General features: G+C 40.8%; 1 protein-coding gene across 1 annotated transcript in view; it reads left to right on the forward strand.

Annotated features, from left to right (window-relative positions):
* Positions 1-3,267: 3,267 nt before the first annotated feature.
* The window catches only part of LOC144634497 (uncharacterized), a 28,221-nt gene continuing 15,817 nt past the window's right edge, over positions 3,268-15,671 (forward strand). Inside the window, exons 1-10 of the mRNA XM_078493459.1 lie at positions 3,268-4,006; positions 5,272-5,444; positions 5,613-5,690; positions 6,482-6,640; positions 8,435-8,569; positions 9,114-9,680; positions 10,187-10,393; positions 11,273-11,436; positions 11,549-14,580; positions 15,444-15,565. Coding sequence (XP_078349585.1) covers positions 3,403-4,006; positions 5,272-5,444; positions 5,613-5,690; positions 6,482-6,640; positions 8,435-8,569; positions 9,114-9,680; positions 10,187-10,393; positions 11,273-11,436; positions 11,549-14,580; positions 15,444-15,565 — 5,241 coding nt within the window. The 5' untranslated portion in view covers positions 3,268-3,402. The remainder of the gene's footprint in view (positions 4,007-5,271; positions 5,445-5,612; positions 5,691-6,481; positions 6,641-8,434; positions 8,570-9,113; positions 9,681-10,186; positions 10,394-11,272; positions 11,437-11,548; positions 14,581-15,443; positions 15,566-15,671) is intronic.

Here is a 15,671-nt window from a genome sequence, read left to right on the forward strand (position 1 = left end):
TTTCAAATTCAAAGCGAGTGGCAAAATATTTATTTCTAGTCTTTTCGATTGACCAATGAGAACAGAGCTTAGAATATCAGCAGCCAATCAGAACTGTTGTTTTCTCAAGATTCGATTCATCTGGGAAAGCCCGCCAAATTACGTACTGTATGTAATATGTAAATGCAAAATTTCTAGAATTGTACAGAAAAGGCTGAATTCTAATAAAATAAAGCGATTCTTGCTAATTTTCGCGAAGATCGTGTTAGAATTCATATATTAGAGCGGCACTGTTTCGCGTGCCACGCCTGACTTGTTTTCATTTTAAGGAAATGGCCCGTTATTCGAATTCGCCAGTGTTGACGTGTAAAAGTGAATAAATGGCCAGCATTTAGTAGACAGACATCCTTCTCAGATCAAAGATAATGAAAAATAATGAATAGATTACGCTGTATTTTGAAATGAGCTAACTTTCATCTTTGCACTTGTCACAAATTCCCGAATATTTTGATACACATGAAATATGCCACGCTCAAGCAAAGTTCCGCTTCCTTGCTATTCAAGACTTCGAAATATTATGAATATTGTCAAACCGGAGAAAAACCTCTTTTATTGGCGCCGCTCGGATGGGAAAAGAAAAAAAATGATGCTGTTGACGTATTTTACTAAATATACTGATCAAATCGCTTTTTATATGGCTATGGATAGAAATCACAAGTCACAAGACTCTTCTCTTCACTTGCAATATACATGTGAAATGTAGCAAATTCGATCGAGCACTGAAAAGGTTTCATTTGGAACTCACCCAGAAAAGCTCATTGGAAAAGTTTACATATCACAATTGAACTAGTTGGTTCTGGAAGTCGTATTTTATTTGAATAATGATTCCACAAATTTTACTTTCTTTTACAAATGTTTCATTTAATTCGAAAAAGAAGTAAGAACTGCGTCATTCTATTATCTTGGTTCTAACAAGTTATTATCAAGTAAATCAAACCAGTTTTTAGGTTTTAAACAGTACCGTAAAAAAAAAACAGTCTATATTTTATCAGCTGCTATTTTTCATGAATAAAATTAAAATATTGGTCGTCCAAACAACCTTGATTCTCCATTGCCAAGGGCATTGTCGGTTCTTATTTGTGCCAAATACGTCATTCAGTTATTTCATCTCGAGTTCCTGTAAAAATTGATAATAATAAAATCAGCATACAATGTTACAATTACCAAAAAATGGCTCAAACTGTTATTTTGTCAGTATTCAACATGAAAGAGGATTGCATTCAAACCAAAACAGTTATTTATTCAGGTCAAATCAAGCCGTGACAGCCTGACGACTTAAGCCGCGTAGCAATCTTTTAGGCCATTACCATTTACGACTAATTTTTGCCTAACACCTTTTGTGATTTGCAATAAACTTGCGAAGTCGGCAGGTAAATTTTCGTGGGATGAGTCACGCTTTTTTCGTTTTAAGGATAAATTTTTAAACGTTTATTGTTTGCAAAAAAAAATCAAAGAAACTATAAAAGGCCCTAGAGAATGCGCGTACCTAATAACTTCAAGTAAGACCAAAGTTTCAATGAAATAGTCGATCTAATTTAGCTCTCTGCAACGCCTAAGTCTGAAGATAAGTAGCCTGAAAGACGGATTTCCCGCTTTTGTTTAAAAGCCGAAAATCCATCCGTGTTCACAGGCTAGCATAGCTAATGGCCTTAGGGAAGAGGTCGGGAAATAACTCAACTGCGCTAACGAAAAAAATTATCTCTACAAATTCAATGAGCTACTTTAGAGTACACTGAGAATTTGCCGTTGCGTTTACTTTAGAAAAATCGGAAAAGGTGCCCTTCTCCTGCTGATATTTCAACCTTTCACCACGAAGTACTAGTAAAATAAAAAGTGGCTTTGAAGACCGCAAGGTCCCTAAGAAACTCAGAACATGGTTTGTAAGTGGCTTATAGCGCTCTTTTATTTAGTACATGTCAATGCACATAGTTTTAGCTGTATTTGCCTGCAGGGCCCGCCCACTCGCTTTTGAGAAATGGAATATAAATAAAGGGCTTTCGAAATCTGGTTCAAATTGTCTCGGTAAAGTAGCCACAATGTAACAAAAGGTTGCTCTGTGAAGGGCACGGCATTTTTAAGAACAACAGGAGACTAGAAGTTTAACTGACCGCAAAATTGTTATTCATTCAAGGGTCATGAAACAGGAGGAAACCACATCCTTGATCTGTCTCGACATGAAATTCTTTAGTTCCTTCAATCAACAAGATACTCGAACAAATGGGACAAGTCAACACTTTTTAATGATGTTATTGGTTAAAATGTTTCTGTCATTTTAAACCATGAGCACAGAGCACGGACCATTTCACGCAAAAAGAAGGAAGACCTTCCTAGACTTGTTAACTCCTTAGTTATTTTAGGAAGCCAACACCCTTTTAACTTTAGTTGTTTTGTATTTAATTTCCTCTTTTGTTATGTATAAGGTTGAATAAAACATTGTTGTTTTTGTTGACCTCAAATCACGCACAATAGCTCGCGCACGAATGCGGCAAAGCATTCAAAGAAAAGATGAACACAGTTTACTCATGACATCTGTATTTCCTAGAATTGGCGCCCACCTTAGCCATATTTAGGATGGTAGGCGAGTTTATAAGCATGAGCATAAAAACTTTATTATATAAAGAGTATTACGCACTTAGCTTGGGTTTACGTGCATCGAATAAGACAGCCTTTTATGCAACAAAAATCAATAAAAAAGTAATTTAAAGCATAGTAGTAATTAGTTACAATTTATCTAAATAAAAAGGACCAAGTTAGTTGCCTAAGTAATTAGCGCAGAAAAAAGTAGTTTAAAAAGTCAGTGAATTCAAAAGTGGCTTTCAGTTGTGTTTCATTTTGGCGGGCGAGGAGGGGAGGGGGTGGGTGGGTAAAATTTTCATACGAGTTTTTTTTTACAAAAGTAAACGGGAATTCAGGGGATGCAGGAAAATCTGTCCATCTACTTTGAATCTACTGTGCTCAGATACCACCAGAAAGAATGGACACTAAAAATAAAAATAAAGAAAATATTCACTCACTCATCCTCTTCGCTCCTCTAACTGGAGCATACAAAGAAAATATTAGAGAAACAAAATAATGCTGAATTTTTGTTTGAGAAAGTTCGCTTCAGCAAGGTAGACTGGTGACTACTGACAGAAAATTTCCTTAACGGTGATTGGTGAATTTTCGTCACATGGTGGCAGCGCGCCATTTTTAGCCTCGACCAGCCTCGATCACAAAATCAACATGGCGGTCGCAATGTAGCGATTTGATGAAGTTCCCAGATTGTTTCGCCAAAATGTAGAGTAAAAATAAGGAGTACGAGTCGTGTAAGGCTGCGCAAAACTAGCCGTTGTTCTTAGTGAGACTCCTTTTTTTGGACGTAGGATGAAGAAGTCGAAAGTGAATCAAGCTACGTTATTTCAAAGTTGGGGTCGCCCAGCTCAATCTTCCTCGTCGAGAAATCCAAATTCGAACAGGATTGAACCAAACACCAGTCAAGCTCATAACGGAGAGTACAATGGTTTTGGTCCAAACGAAATTGTAGAGATGGAAGATGACGATGATGATGATGAATTGCTAGCTGCGGCAGAAGGAATCGTTCCCTTTGACGAGGCCAAGTTCCGAGCGAAATATAATGGCGGCGCACAAGCGAATGCAACTGACATCGCACGCAATGCTGATGAAATTGAAGTTATTCCAGGTTTCGATCTTGAAGCTGGAAACGTTTGGATATACCCGACTAATTATCCTATAAGAAATTATCAGTATGATATTGTAGAGCAAGCCCTATACAAGAACACTTTAGTGACTTTACCTACTGGTTTGGGAAAGACTTTTATTGCAGCGGTCATCATGTACAATTTCTATAGATGGTACCCACAGGGAAAGGTTATATTTATGGCACCCACTAAACCACTGGTTGCACAGCAAATTGAAGCTTGTTACAATATTATGGGCATTCCACAGTCTGACACAGCTGAGATGACAGGTAGGTGTCAAATCTTATGGAATGTAAGTGTAACATGAATATGTTTACTTAATAGAGTCTGCAGACAGTGCAACAAAATTAATCCACACTGCAGACCCTCACACTTATGCCCCAGTATACCAAATATGTAAGACTGCCTGCAGGTTATGTAACTGAAAAAGACTGGACACAATGCAATACTACATGCAAAAACTAAATAGCACCACATGTTTACTCCTTAAATATTTTTACATGCAATATTGCAGAAAGACATGTAAAATCATGATCTACTGTGATGTTGTGAACAGCAGTGACCATCTGGACAACTCGGGCAAAATGTTTCTATTCTGGTTTATATGCAATTCGATATAAAGATGTTTGTCAAGATGAATTAACTGCTCTAGTATTTCTTGAAAAACTAACTAAGAAACAGTCTAACACAAATTCTTTGTCAAAATTGTATAAAGCATCGTCTTGGTTATGCATTGTCCTAACATAAATATTGTCACAAGGTGATGGATCTGATAGCGTGTCAAGATGAACTATCTGCTATTGTTAATCTTCAGTGATGAACTTAGGAGTTAGTACAGCTAATAGTTTGTCAAGTTGTTATGGTAAATTCTGCATCAAGCCAAAGTGACCTATTCCTCTGGAACTTATCCTGATTTCTGTAACATTAAATGACTAGGAGTATTTCTACTCCCACCTGGATGGGATGGATTCTCTGTAACCATTTATACACCTGGGTGGCGAGAGGCACTGTGAATGTAAAGTGCATTGCCCAAGAATGCAACACTATGGCCCCAGCCAGGGCTCGAACCCGGACCGCTTGATTCCAGAGATCCAGTGCATTAGCCATTCGGTTACTGCATCAAGTTGTTACACTAGATTCATAAAAGCAGCAGTGCATAATTTGTTTGGAGGGATAATGATTCTCTAGTATACAATGGGCCAATTTTTTTGTGTCCACTTTACCAGTTGGTAAACATCTGCATTAAGATCTTTAAGGATCCTGAAGATCGCCAAGATCGTGCAGATTCCTGCAAGGTCCCCAAGGTTGTTGCATTTCCTCAAGGTCTCCACAAGATCCTGCAGGTGCCTATTTCTTTGAAGATCTTTCAAAGGATCCTTGAAAAATCCTCGTAGCAAGCATCATGTGCAGGTCTTTGAAGATCTCAAAAGATACTCAAAGATCCTGTGGGGTTCTTCACCAGGTTACTCAACATAATCAAATGAACCATATCTGACCAGTGATGATGTTCTTTCTTTCTCATCACTCTTGCCAGGAAACATGGCTCCTAATAAACGACAATCCTTATGGCAGAGTCGCAGAGTTTTCTTTCTCACCCCTCAAGTTCTACAGAATGATTTGAACCGTGGAACATGTAAAGCAGAAGAAGTTGTCCTTCTTGTTGCTGATGAAGCTCACAAGGCACTTGGAAATCATGCTTACTGCCAGGTACAGAAAATGTTATGGCACATTTATCTCCTCAGTAACTTAGAGAATATGCACCTAATGCGGTCAAAAAAAACCTAATGCAGTCAATGTATTCTTGTATTAGTTAAGGTTTCCCAAATGATGTTTTTTTTTTTCGATAACACTAAGTAAACATATTTTTCCATCTAGGTTGTTCGTGAAATCTCTGGCTACACCAGGAATTTTAGAGTCCTTGCCCTCAGTGCAACACCTGGGGATAATGCAGAGGTAATGATCATTATAAACAACATCATTTGACATTGTTTACTAGTAAAATACATCTAGAGGAGATTACCTTAATAAGGCATCAACATCCAGATGCTTGGGTTGATACCAGCCAGGGTCCTGGGCTTCTCTTCACCTAGGAATATACTTGTAAATGGATACCAGCAAATCATTGGGGTATCCTAACTAAAATCCTGGGGGTAATACATTGTATAAAGCATACTACCCAATAATAATAGCACTGATGAGCCCTCCAGGTCCTTCATTCAGTAGGATTGAAATACAACACAGTTTTCATGAGCCTAGTGGGCCACAACTGCTGGTTCTAATCTCTGGTTTTGGTAGCATGCAGGGACTACAATAGGCATAAAAGGATTGCTACTAACCCACCTCCCCCCCCCCCCAATGGGATGCAGGACCATTGCAGGTTACCTGTCTCCCTCCTCCCCTAAGCATTTTGTCAGGTTGTATTAAAGCCTCGGCCAAACGAGGATGAGAGTTGATGAGAGTTTACTCTCGTGAAAGGTTTTGTCAACTCTCATCGACTATCATCATTTCGAGCCAAACAAGAACGAGAGTCCATCAAAGCTCTCATCGACTCTCATGAAAATTTGAGCATGAGCGTGTTCAAGTTGATGAGAGCATGTGAGAGTCAATAAGAGTGCATGAGAGTTCCATGCCAAACGAGGGCGAGAGTTTGAACTCTCATCAACTCTCATCCACGTTTGGCCCGGGCTTAACAGTTTGCCTTACTGTCGTGCACTAAGTAAACTGTTTTTAATTTATTTTTGTAGGCTGTTCAACAAGTCATCACCAATCTATTGATCTCTCACATGGAGCTTCGCTCTGAAGAGTCACCAGACATTCAGCCATATACGCACAGCCGTCAGGTGGAGAAGGTGGTGGTCTCACTTGGGGAGAATATCACTAAAGTTAAGAATTCATATCTGAAGGTACTGTAGCCATTTTAGCCCCAAGCCAACATAAAACATAAATTTCTTCACTGATTGCTAAACACGGTCACCTCAATATAATTTATGCACTGGACTTTCCTAGCCGTATGTTGCAGAAGAACTATACCCCAGTATAGTCCATCTGCGAACCAGCAACCCAGGGTTGGAAATTAGCGCTCGCCCACTCACCCAGGCGAGTGTGGAAACTGTCGGGCGAATACAAATCACAGAACACTCGCCCGGTTTGGCAAGTACGATTTTCAATATAAACTTTCTACTTTCCACTTTAAAATAATCTACACTGTCCATATAAAGCCGATAGCTTACCAACATTTTGAAATCTCCATCAAAGCTATTTGCTTGCAAACTACAGGTATTTGGGAATACATGTCAGATTAAACTGTGTTTCAACTTTTGATGGAAGTGTGCTCGCGTTTTTATTGTGGAGTAAGGTGTAAGGAGGCGGGCTAAATTTTCCTTTTTTAATGGAGGAGACTGGGCAAGTGACAAATTGATCTGGGCGAGTGCAATTTGAAGGTCACTCGCCCAGATGGTGAGTGCTCTGAAATGTTAGTTTCCAACCCTGCAACCAAACAATAATTGATTGTAGTTACAGGGAAGAAACTGTCTATACATACATATAGTGCAGTTTAGTATATTCCATGATACTAAATACATTTAGTTCAATGATTCTCGGGAGAAACACAGAGTTTGTATGCTGGGTCCTGGAAAACCTGGAAAGTCCTGGAATTTTATTGTGGCACTTTCCAGTCTTGAAAAAAGACTACTGGTCCTGGAAAGATCTGGAAATCTGTTAAACCCAAGTAACAACTGAATTCTCAGAACTAACAATATAGGAAATCTACAGACAATAAGGAGAAATAATATTGAGATCTTGGAAGAGAAAGGGTTTAATGTGAATTTTGGAGTCCTGGCAAAATCAATCTGAGTCCTTGAAAAGTCCCGGAAAATTGTTTGTGGAAAAGAGTACGAATCCTGGAAACAAGCTGCTTTTTGAGAGAAGAGATATATTTGTCTTGGGTGAATGAGGAGATAGGTTAATAACTTACATGTACATGTGCAGTGTTGAGCATTACTGTACAGAAACTATTTTTCACAGCTATTTAATAATGTATGGTTTTGGCCCTTGTTCAGTTATCAATTTACAAACTGAATTCGCACCAGTTCAAGCCTTCAACCATCTGGTTTTCAATCAGTTTTGGTTGAAATTGCGATTGACAGCTACTCAAAATGCAACTATTGAATGAGGTCTGAAGTTCAGAATAATTTTGACAATTCTTGTATTATACCGAAAAACACTAAAAAAATATTGAGTGTTGTAGCCTTGAGAATGGGGTGGTCTGTCACGGTTCAAGAAATCCAAACTACCTTGGTTTTAAACTTCCACAAGATCATTTTAGTACCAATAATCATTATAATATTACATACTAGTGTTCTTACATACATGCAACCTTTATTTCTTTTAGAACACCTAGTTTTTAGTCAAGATTTTACTGTCAAGATGACTGGTGGGACATGCCTACCCATTGTTATAGAAAGATAAAGAGAAGTTACAAAATGTAGTCTGTTCAGAGACTTATGAAGCAAAATCCCTTCCAACTGACTATTGTTCTTTTTGTTACAGTTGTGTCAAAGTCAAAGCTAAATCTCTCAAATGTAATTGTCAGCCCAACCCTTTCTGAAATGATTGGAACAATGGGCAGACAAAAAGTCTAGGGTTCATTATCAAGATTTTACGACATACATATATTATGAATGGTTGCTTTCTTACAGATCTTGGAAACTGTTGTGGGCCGTCTGTTTTGCCAGCGAGTGCTATGGAACAAGGATCCTCAGCGAGTCTCTAAATTCATGTTGTTGACAGCACGAGATCAATACAGAAAAAGGATGAATGAACAGGGAGGATTTGTAAGAAAACTAACTGTTCATTTCTTTTTTAGCCTCGGCCTCTGGATTTCCTTTTAGAACCTTAAGCAAGTGATGCAAACAAAATTTGGAAGTCACGGAACAAATGAAACAAACACAACATAATTGTGGGAGGGGCGGTCGCCTAATGGTTAGTGTGCTAGACTCTGGACACAGCAGTCCAGGTTTGAGTCATAGTGAACGTAAAATTTCTGATCAAGAATGTCAAATAAATTGAATAAGTTTCTCAGGTTTAGCAACAACTAAAAATTGAGGCAAGCATATTAAAACGCAAGCACCAGAAATACACTGCGGAACGCAAGTGCAAGCAGGAGGATAAGAAAGTGTAAATCCTTTTGCTTGCACCTTTCTTTGCAAGTAGATGCTAAAAGTTTCATTGTTAAAGCAGTTTGAAATTCTGACTCAACAAACTGTATGCTTGTTATTTCTTGTATCCTGTTATTAATCAAGTCTTTTTCTAAAACTGTTTTTGTACTTTTTCAAATAACACTCCAAATTTAGAAAAAGTTTCTTATGTTTTTTCAAGGATCGTACCCGACAGGGGCTGATTGAGGGGGACTTTGCCATGTGCATCAGCCTGTACCATGCGTATGAGCTCCTACTCCAGCACGGCATCTTATCATTCTACAACTTCATCAAGGCTATTATTGACGGAACGAAAGGGATGGCCCGGGCCAAGGCTGAAATCACCAAGAACCAGGAATTCACCCAGCTCATGGATGAACTACGAGAGGAAATTGAACCGCCAATGGACAACAGCGCCAACGAAAGCCTTTTGTTCTCGCAGTTTTCTCCAAAACAGCGTGCACTCATGAACGCCCCAAAGCCGAGCACCACGTTCAAAAGTCATCCCAAGCTGTTGAAACTGAAAGAGATTGTTCTTGAGCATTTTGAGAAGTTCCAAGACAAGAACGGTGACGAGAAAAAGGGTGTGGCCACACGTGTGATGATTTTCTCCCAGTACAGGGACAGTGTGAACGAGATAGCTGCCATGTTGACTCAACACAAACCTTTGGTGCGAGTGATGAGTTTTATTGGACAGCAATCAACTGGAAAAAGTACCCGAGGACTTTCACAGAAAGAACAACTTCAGGTAACATGAGGCTTCAAGTAAAACGACCTAATCAGTTTTTGTTGATTTGGTTAATGGAAAGTTGCCAATAAAACTCTCTTCCTAGTGTCCTTGAGCTGTGGAACACGCGAGAAGTTTGGAGAGCGACGAAAGGAGCGCATGAGTTGTTTGAAGCGATAGCGGAGGGCAACTCTAGCTTCTTGAGTGGTCTCCAAACCTCTTGTGTTCACCATAACTCGCTAAAAGCATGAATGGTCAACGAGGAACTTGGTAACTCCGTCTCTTACAGTTCTTATACTTCAAATAGCCAGTTTAAATGAGCCATCAGAAAGTTGACAAAAAGTTGTCAAAAGTTATTCAAAACTTTGTCAAGTGGCAACAGTACGGTAAGCAGAAATACAAGTTGTTGTTTCTTTGTCTGAAGGGCATAAAACGGAAAGTAAAATAAGCCAACCCAACCACCCTTCTCCTGGTTTGTCCGAATAGAGTGGTTTTTCATGCGTATCCGCGTTTTATTTCATGTTTAGGTCGTGCAGCGGTTTCGTCAAGGTGGATACAATACACTCGTGGCCACGTGTGTTGGCGAGGAGGGCCTGGACATAGGCGAAGTCGACCTCATTGTTTGTTTTGATGCGCATGCGTCACCTATCCGCCTGGTGCAGAGAATGGGACGAACTGGAAGAAAGAGAGATGGACGAATAGTTATTCTTGTCACTGAAGGCAAAGAGGAACAGGTACAGTCGAACCGCCGCTAAGGGTTATCTCCTGTTAGCACATACTAACACTACATTTTTAACCTCCCATAAGTGGACATCTCTCCTGAGTGGGCACTTAGTCATGGTCCTAGCCACATACAACACTACATTTTTACCCTCCCATAAGCAGACACCTCTCCCAAGTGGATACTTGGTCATGTCCCAGCCACATACCAACACTACATTTTCAACCTCCCAAAAGCGAGCACCTCTCCTGAGTGGGCACTTAGTCATAGTCCCAGCAACATACAAACACTACATTTTAAACTTCCCATATAAGCGAACACCTCTGCAAAGCGGACACTTTTTTGAGGTCTCAAGGGTGTCTGCTTACGGACGTTCGACTGTTTATTGATGTATTAAACGGACTGTAAGGTACAGGTAGTTGGACGCAAGCTGAAAAATTTAGGGTGTATTTATTTGCAACATACGCTTATAGCCGTCGCATTTGCCCGTTGGAATTTTTTATTGTTTTTTAGCTCGAAAACAATAAAAAATTGCAACGGGCAAATGTGACGGCTATTCGCGTATGTTGCCAGTAAATACGCCCTTACTTCTTCTTATAAAATGAACTTTTGTCGTAGATTTCGTTTTGAAATGTTAGGAGAATTTGGTGGCATATCAGCGTGTCCTTTCTTTTCACTCTCTCTCGTCACCTGTCTAGCTTGAATGACTATAGAGCCTCCCGTTTTCTTTAGTTATTATTCGCATCACATTGAACGTTTTGAAACGACCATTTTGCAAAGTTGACGGGATTATTTAAAGACTTTGCCTTATATCATCTAATCGAATTCGTAAAAGACCACGACTTTCTTTTAGTGAACGCTGCCTAAATTAAATGTGTTTTCTTCTCGACAGGTTTATATGAGAAGTCAAAGGAGTAAAAAGTCAATTCACAAAGCCGTGATGCAGGCAGCTAAATCATTTGATCTCTACACGGACAATCACCGGATGGTTCCACGGCAAATCGCTCCTTCTGTGCTGAAAATGGAGATGACAGTTGGAAAGTTTGTTGGTCAAAGGTGTGTTGCTCAGTCAGTCAGTCAGTCAGTCAGTCAGTCAGGTGGGTCGGTCGGCCAGTCAGACGTTTAAGCACAGCATCTTATTTTCTCTTTTTGTATTTTTCACTTACAGCAAAGGAAAAAAGAAGGAAAGACCTTCAGATGGAGCTAACATCAAGAAGTTCACTACTAAGTCAGCAACCACAACATCCAAGAAAAGTAACGGCTTTTTGACCTACGAAGAATTAGTTTACTGGCAAGAACATTTCAAACTCCCAGAACACGAGGCAGGCTTGTCGCCACAGCTCTCTATCACAAAGAAATCAAGGCGCTCGCTATCAGAAGCTAAGAAACCTGTCACGCAACCCTCTTTGACGGAGTGGCTCCCATGGCAAACTACCCTTAATCCTGTTAAAGCTGTCACGCATTCTCGTCGCACGGAACATTTAGTAGAGCTGTTAGAGTTCACGGAGCTTCATGGTGGTCGAGGGGATGACGATGAAAGCTACGATCTAGAAATGATGTCGTTCTTGAACGAGGAGGACATCTTGAAGCCTGGGCAAAAGGAGGGAGATGCAGAAGACGGTCTTGTTCCCGAAAATGATGACGTTGTATGCCAGGAAAGCGAAGGTGCTAGGAAAATTACAAAGAAGGGAAAGAAGACCCGAAAGAAGCTTCAAATGGAAGATGGGGCTGATCCAGAAAATAGTGAAAACAGCTCCAGGAAAGAAGGGAATGGAAAGGGTGGTACTACTACGAAGAAAAAAGGCAAAGGTTTAAAGAAGCGCTCACCACAGAACAAAGCACGCTGGAAGGAGTTTCTGAAACAGTTTGACAACAAGGAAGATGAAGATTTCGAAAGTGATGGCGTGAATGTAGCCGCAGTGTCAGAATCAGACAACGCAGTTGATGATGTTTGTTTACAAAAAAGAGCAGATGATGAGACACTTGTGGATGACTTGCCTGACGTAGGAGAACCTTGGGAATCAGATGATAAGCCCGCAGAAGTTGACGACAACCAAGCAAGTCTGAGCGATAACAACGAACCGGTAACGACTCACAAAGAAACAGCGCATGTTCAAGAAAATGAAGGTGGTGATCTTTCCGATGCCGCGTCCGATGAACTGTCAAATCTTTTTCCTACAGTAACTCCCCACTCTCAGAGTTCTGTTCCAGTTTTTCAGCTGCAAAAGGCGCGATTTCCAATAACAATGGCCTCCGTGCCAACACCGCCAGCGTTTGACGCTTTGGATAAAATTAGTTTAACGTCTGCAAGTGAAGAACTCGATGACTTTGAAGGAATCCAGAGAAAGTATTTTGGGAAAAATCTGTTTGAAAATGATGTGGAGGATAACTCACCGAAAGTTTGTTTTGAAAGTGACTCAACGACAGAACCGTTTCTCATGGCAGACTTTCTTGAGGAGGAGGAATTGAAGACTGTGATTCATACCAGTGAAGGCAAAGCAGTGAGGCAAATGAGTCGTGAAGATAAAGGACTAGTCACATCAACTCCAGAGACCTCTTCGGAAACTGCAGCCAAAGCAGATATCAATGAACCAGTCCATGAAGAAACGCGATTCCCAGATTTTGAAAAGTCGAATTCAAAGGACAATGTAGATCGTTTTGAAACTAATGTTCGTGGAGAGATAGGCGCACGAGATGTCGCAAAGAAGTGTAACACACGTGAAGACACGAAGGATCGTGACGCGCGCGGAATCGCAAATGATATTGTGGCTGACACGGGGAGTAGCAGTCCGACCAATGAAGGGGATGCAACTTTTGGAGAAGCCTTTTTCATGGACGCGACTGACGATGACGCATTCACGAATATAACACTACCCGAAGACGATTTTGTTGTGGATGACACCAAAAGCGACAAATCCAAACACGCTGGTGACCAAGGTCTCTTACCGGAAAGTGAACGCACGAGAAATGAATCACGCGAGGCAAAAGATTCGGAGGTAAATATGTCCAAAACCCGGTTGGAAAGGTCAAAACATCTTGGTGAAAACGACGTTACCGGGGCCAGACAATTTGGTTCTTCAGTTGAGCTGGATCTTAAAAAGTCCATCAGCAAACTAAGTGCTTTTCAACGCTGTTCGACAAATGATCAAGATTCACACTCCAGAAAGGAGAAAATTGGAGTTTCGACAGAAATCAAAGATTCTCTTTCTAAAGAAGCTTTGACGATGGAAGCAAGAACAACTTCAACTTCACCTTCACGTGAAGTCCGCACAAGAGGTGAACACTCAAGCTCCACTGCGCTTCACAGTGAAGAAGCTATGTTGGATGCTAACAGGAATTCTGCCGCAGCTCCACCCGTGGCTATGAAGAGACCACACAGTAAATTGTCAAACAAGTTAGGTTCGAGAGAAAACCATCACGGGGGCGCTTTTCGGGACGGGTTGCCAGCTCGGGATGGAGGAGGTGAACGGCCTGGGAGAGAATCAAACTTGACTAAATTGGCAAATAGGGTGACAGTAGCAAATGGACGCGGCGATGCTGGAAACTGTATTGGTGGCAATACTAGTAACAATGTTGGTGACAATACTAGTAGCAATGTGGCTAGCAATACAAGAGAAAATGCTTGTAGGTCGCCGTTACCTAAAAAGCTGAAGCTAAGCCGAAAACGCACCTCGCCCAAAGACAAAGGAATGCCTGCAATGAAAAGCCAGGGAAGTAAATTACCGACAAACGAAGCGGAATCATTAGACTTTGGATCGTCAAGATCGCTAAGCGTAAATCAACCAAGGGACGAGACTTTCTGCGGTACCAACTTAACAGAGTCTAACGCAAATTCTACATCAAGGGCCATAGAATGTAAGGACTCTGAAAAGGCACCGAAACAGTCTCTTGCAATGGGTGTAGTTCCAAAAGGCCCATCAATAGATTGTGAAGAGCCTTTAGCAAATCCTTCAAATTTACGAACTGAAAACGGCAATGTGGTGGCGGTGATGGAAAGCGATGATGAAGATGAAGATGCTATCCGGCCAGTTGGGAAGGCGAGCTCTCGAAGAAGGCAAGCGTTGTCAAGCCCGTGTTCTCAAGGGTTCAAAATACCGGCCAATCCTGGAAAAGACAGTCTCAACCAGCGTCGTGGTTTGTCGTCTCGTCATCTTCAACTGGGGTCAGAGAGCGACGAGGAGTTTGAAACCGATAAATCAGGTTAGTTTTGCACTGTAATGCCTGGTTACCTTGTGTAGACGTACCGTAATGATTCGATTTAGCGCCCTCCTTCCAATAAGCGCCCCCTTCCGAATAAGCGCCCCCCTTCAAATGCGTTTTTGTAAATAAGCGCCCCTATTCCAATAAGCGCCCCCATTCTAATTAGCGCCCCCATTCTTATAAGCACCCCTATTCTAATAAGTGCCCCTATTGTGGATAACTGGCCCTACTGAAGTCATTGACGTCAACTAGATAAACTCCTGACTGTTCGCCGTACAGTTCATGTATATCTTTACTGCTAAAATGAACAATTATTTTAAAAGTAACTGAACTTTTAACAATTTCTAACTGTAACAGTTTCTGTATTGTTAGATACATTTGGCTGTTTCTCAAAAAAATTAAATAAGCGCCCTGTCCCGAATAAGCGCCCTGTCTCGAATAAGCGCCCTCCCTTGCGGTGCCAAAAGTGAATAAGCGCCCCGGGCGCTAAATCGAATCATTACGGTACATCTCTTTTCGCCCGCTCGATAATTTTTGCTGTTGAAAGACGTCTGGGTCGGGGGACTCGAAAAATTCCATACTGATGACGTAGCTTTGCAGAGATCCGTGTAGTGTCTCTGATTGGTTGTTCCTCGATTTTGAATTTTCGCGCAAAAGTAACAACCAATCAGAAACACTACGCGGATTGCTGTGTAGCTACGTCATCAGTATGGAATATTTCGGATCGAATCTCAGACTTCTCTCGAAAAACGTAGAATTGAGCGTGTGACAAAGAGATGGCTGTTTATGTAGCCTAACAGCTTGCTAGAGCCTTTTTACTTTGTGTGTTGTTCTTACTTTTTCCAAACCTAATTTTTTTACAGCAGCTCGAAGCCGATCTGAGTCTGCGAAGACTGCTCAAGTCAATCCCAGGGCTCAGAAGAGAAATTCTCTTGAAATTAGCGCAAAGCAGGGCACACGGAAGTCGCTTGATTCTCTTGGAAAGGTCAGTGCACGTTCACATTAATTTATTTTATTTTTTTGCTTTTAAGAAAGTAGCTCTGTTCCAGGGTAAAATTTTACTCGAAGAAAGTAGTGTTGATCTATTGGAA

Source organism: Oculina patagonica, chromosome 13 (assembly GCF_052425735.1).
Source record: "Oculina patagonica isolate OP01 chromosome 13, crgOcupat, whole genome shotgun sequence".
NCBI lineage: Eukaryota > Metazoa > Cnidaria > Anthozoa > Scleractinia > Oculinidae > Oculina > Oculina patagonica.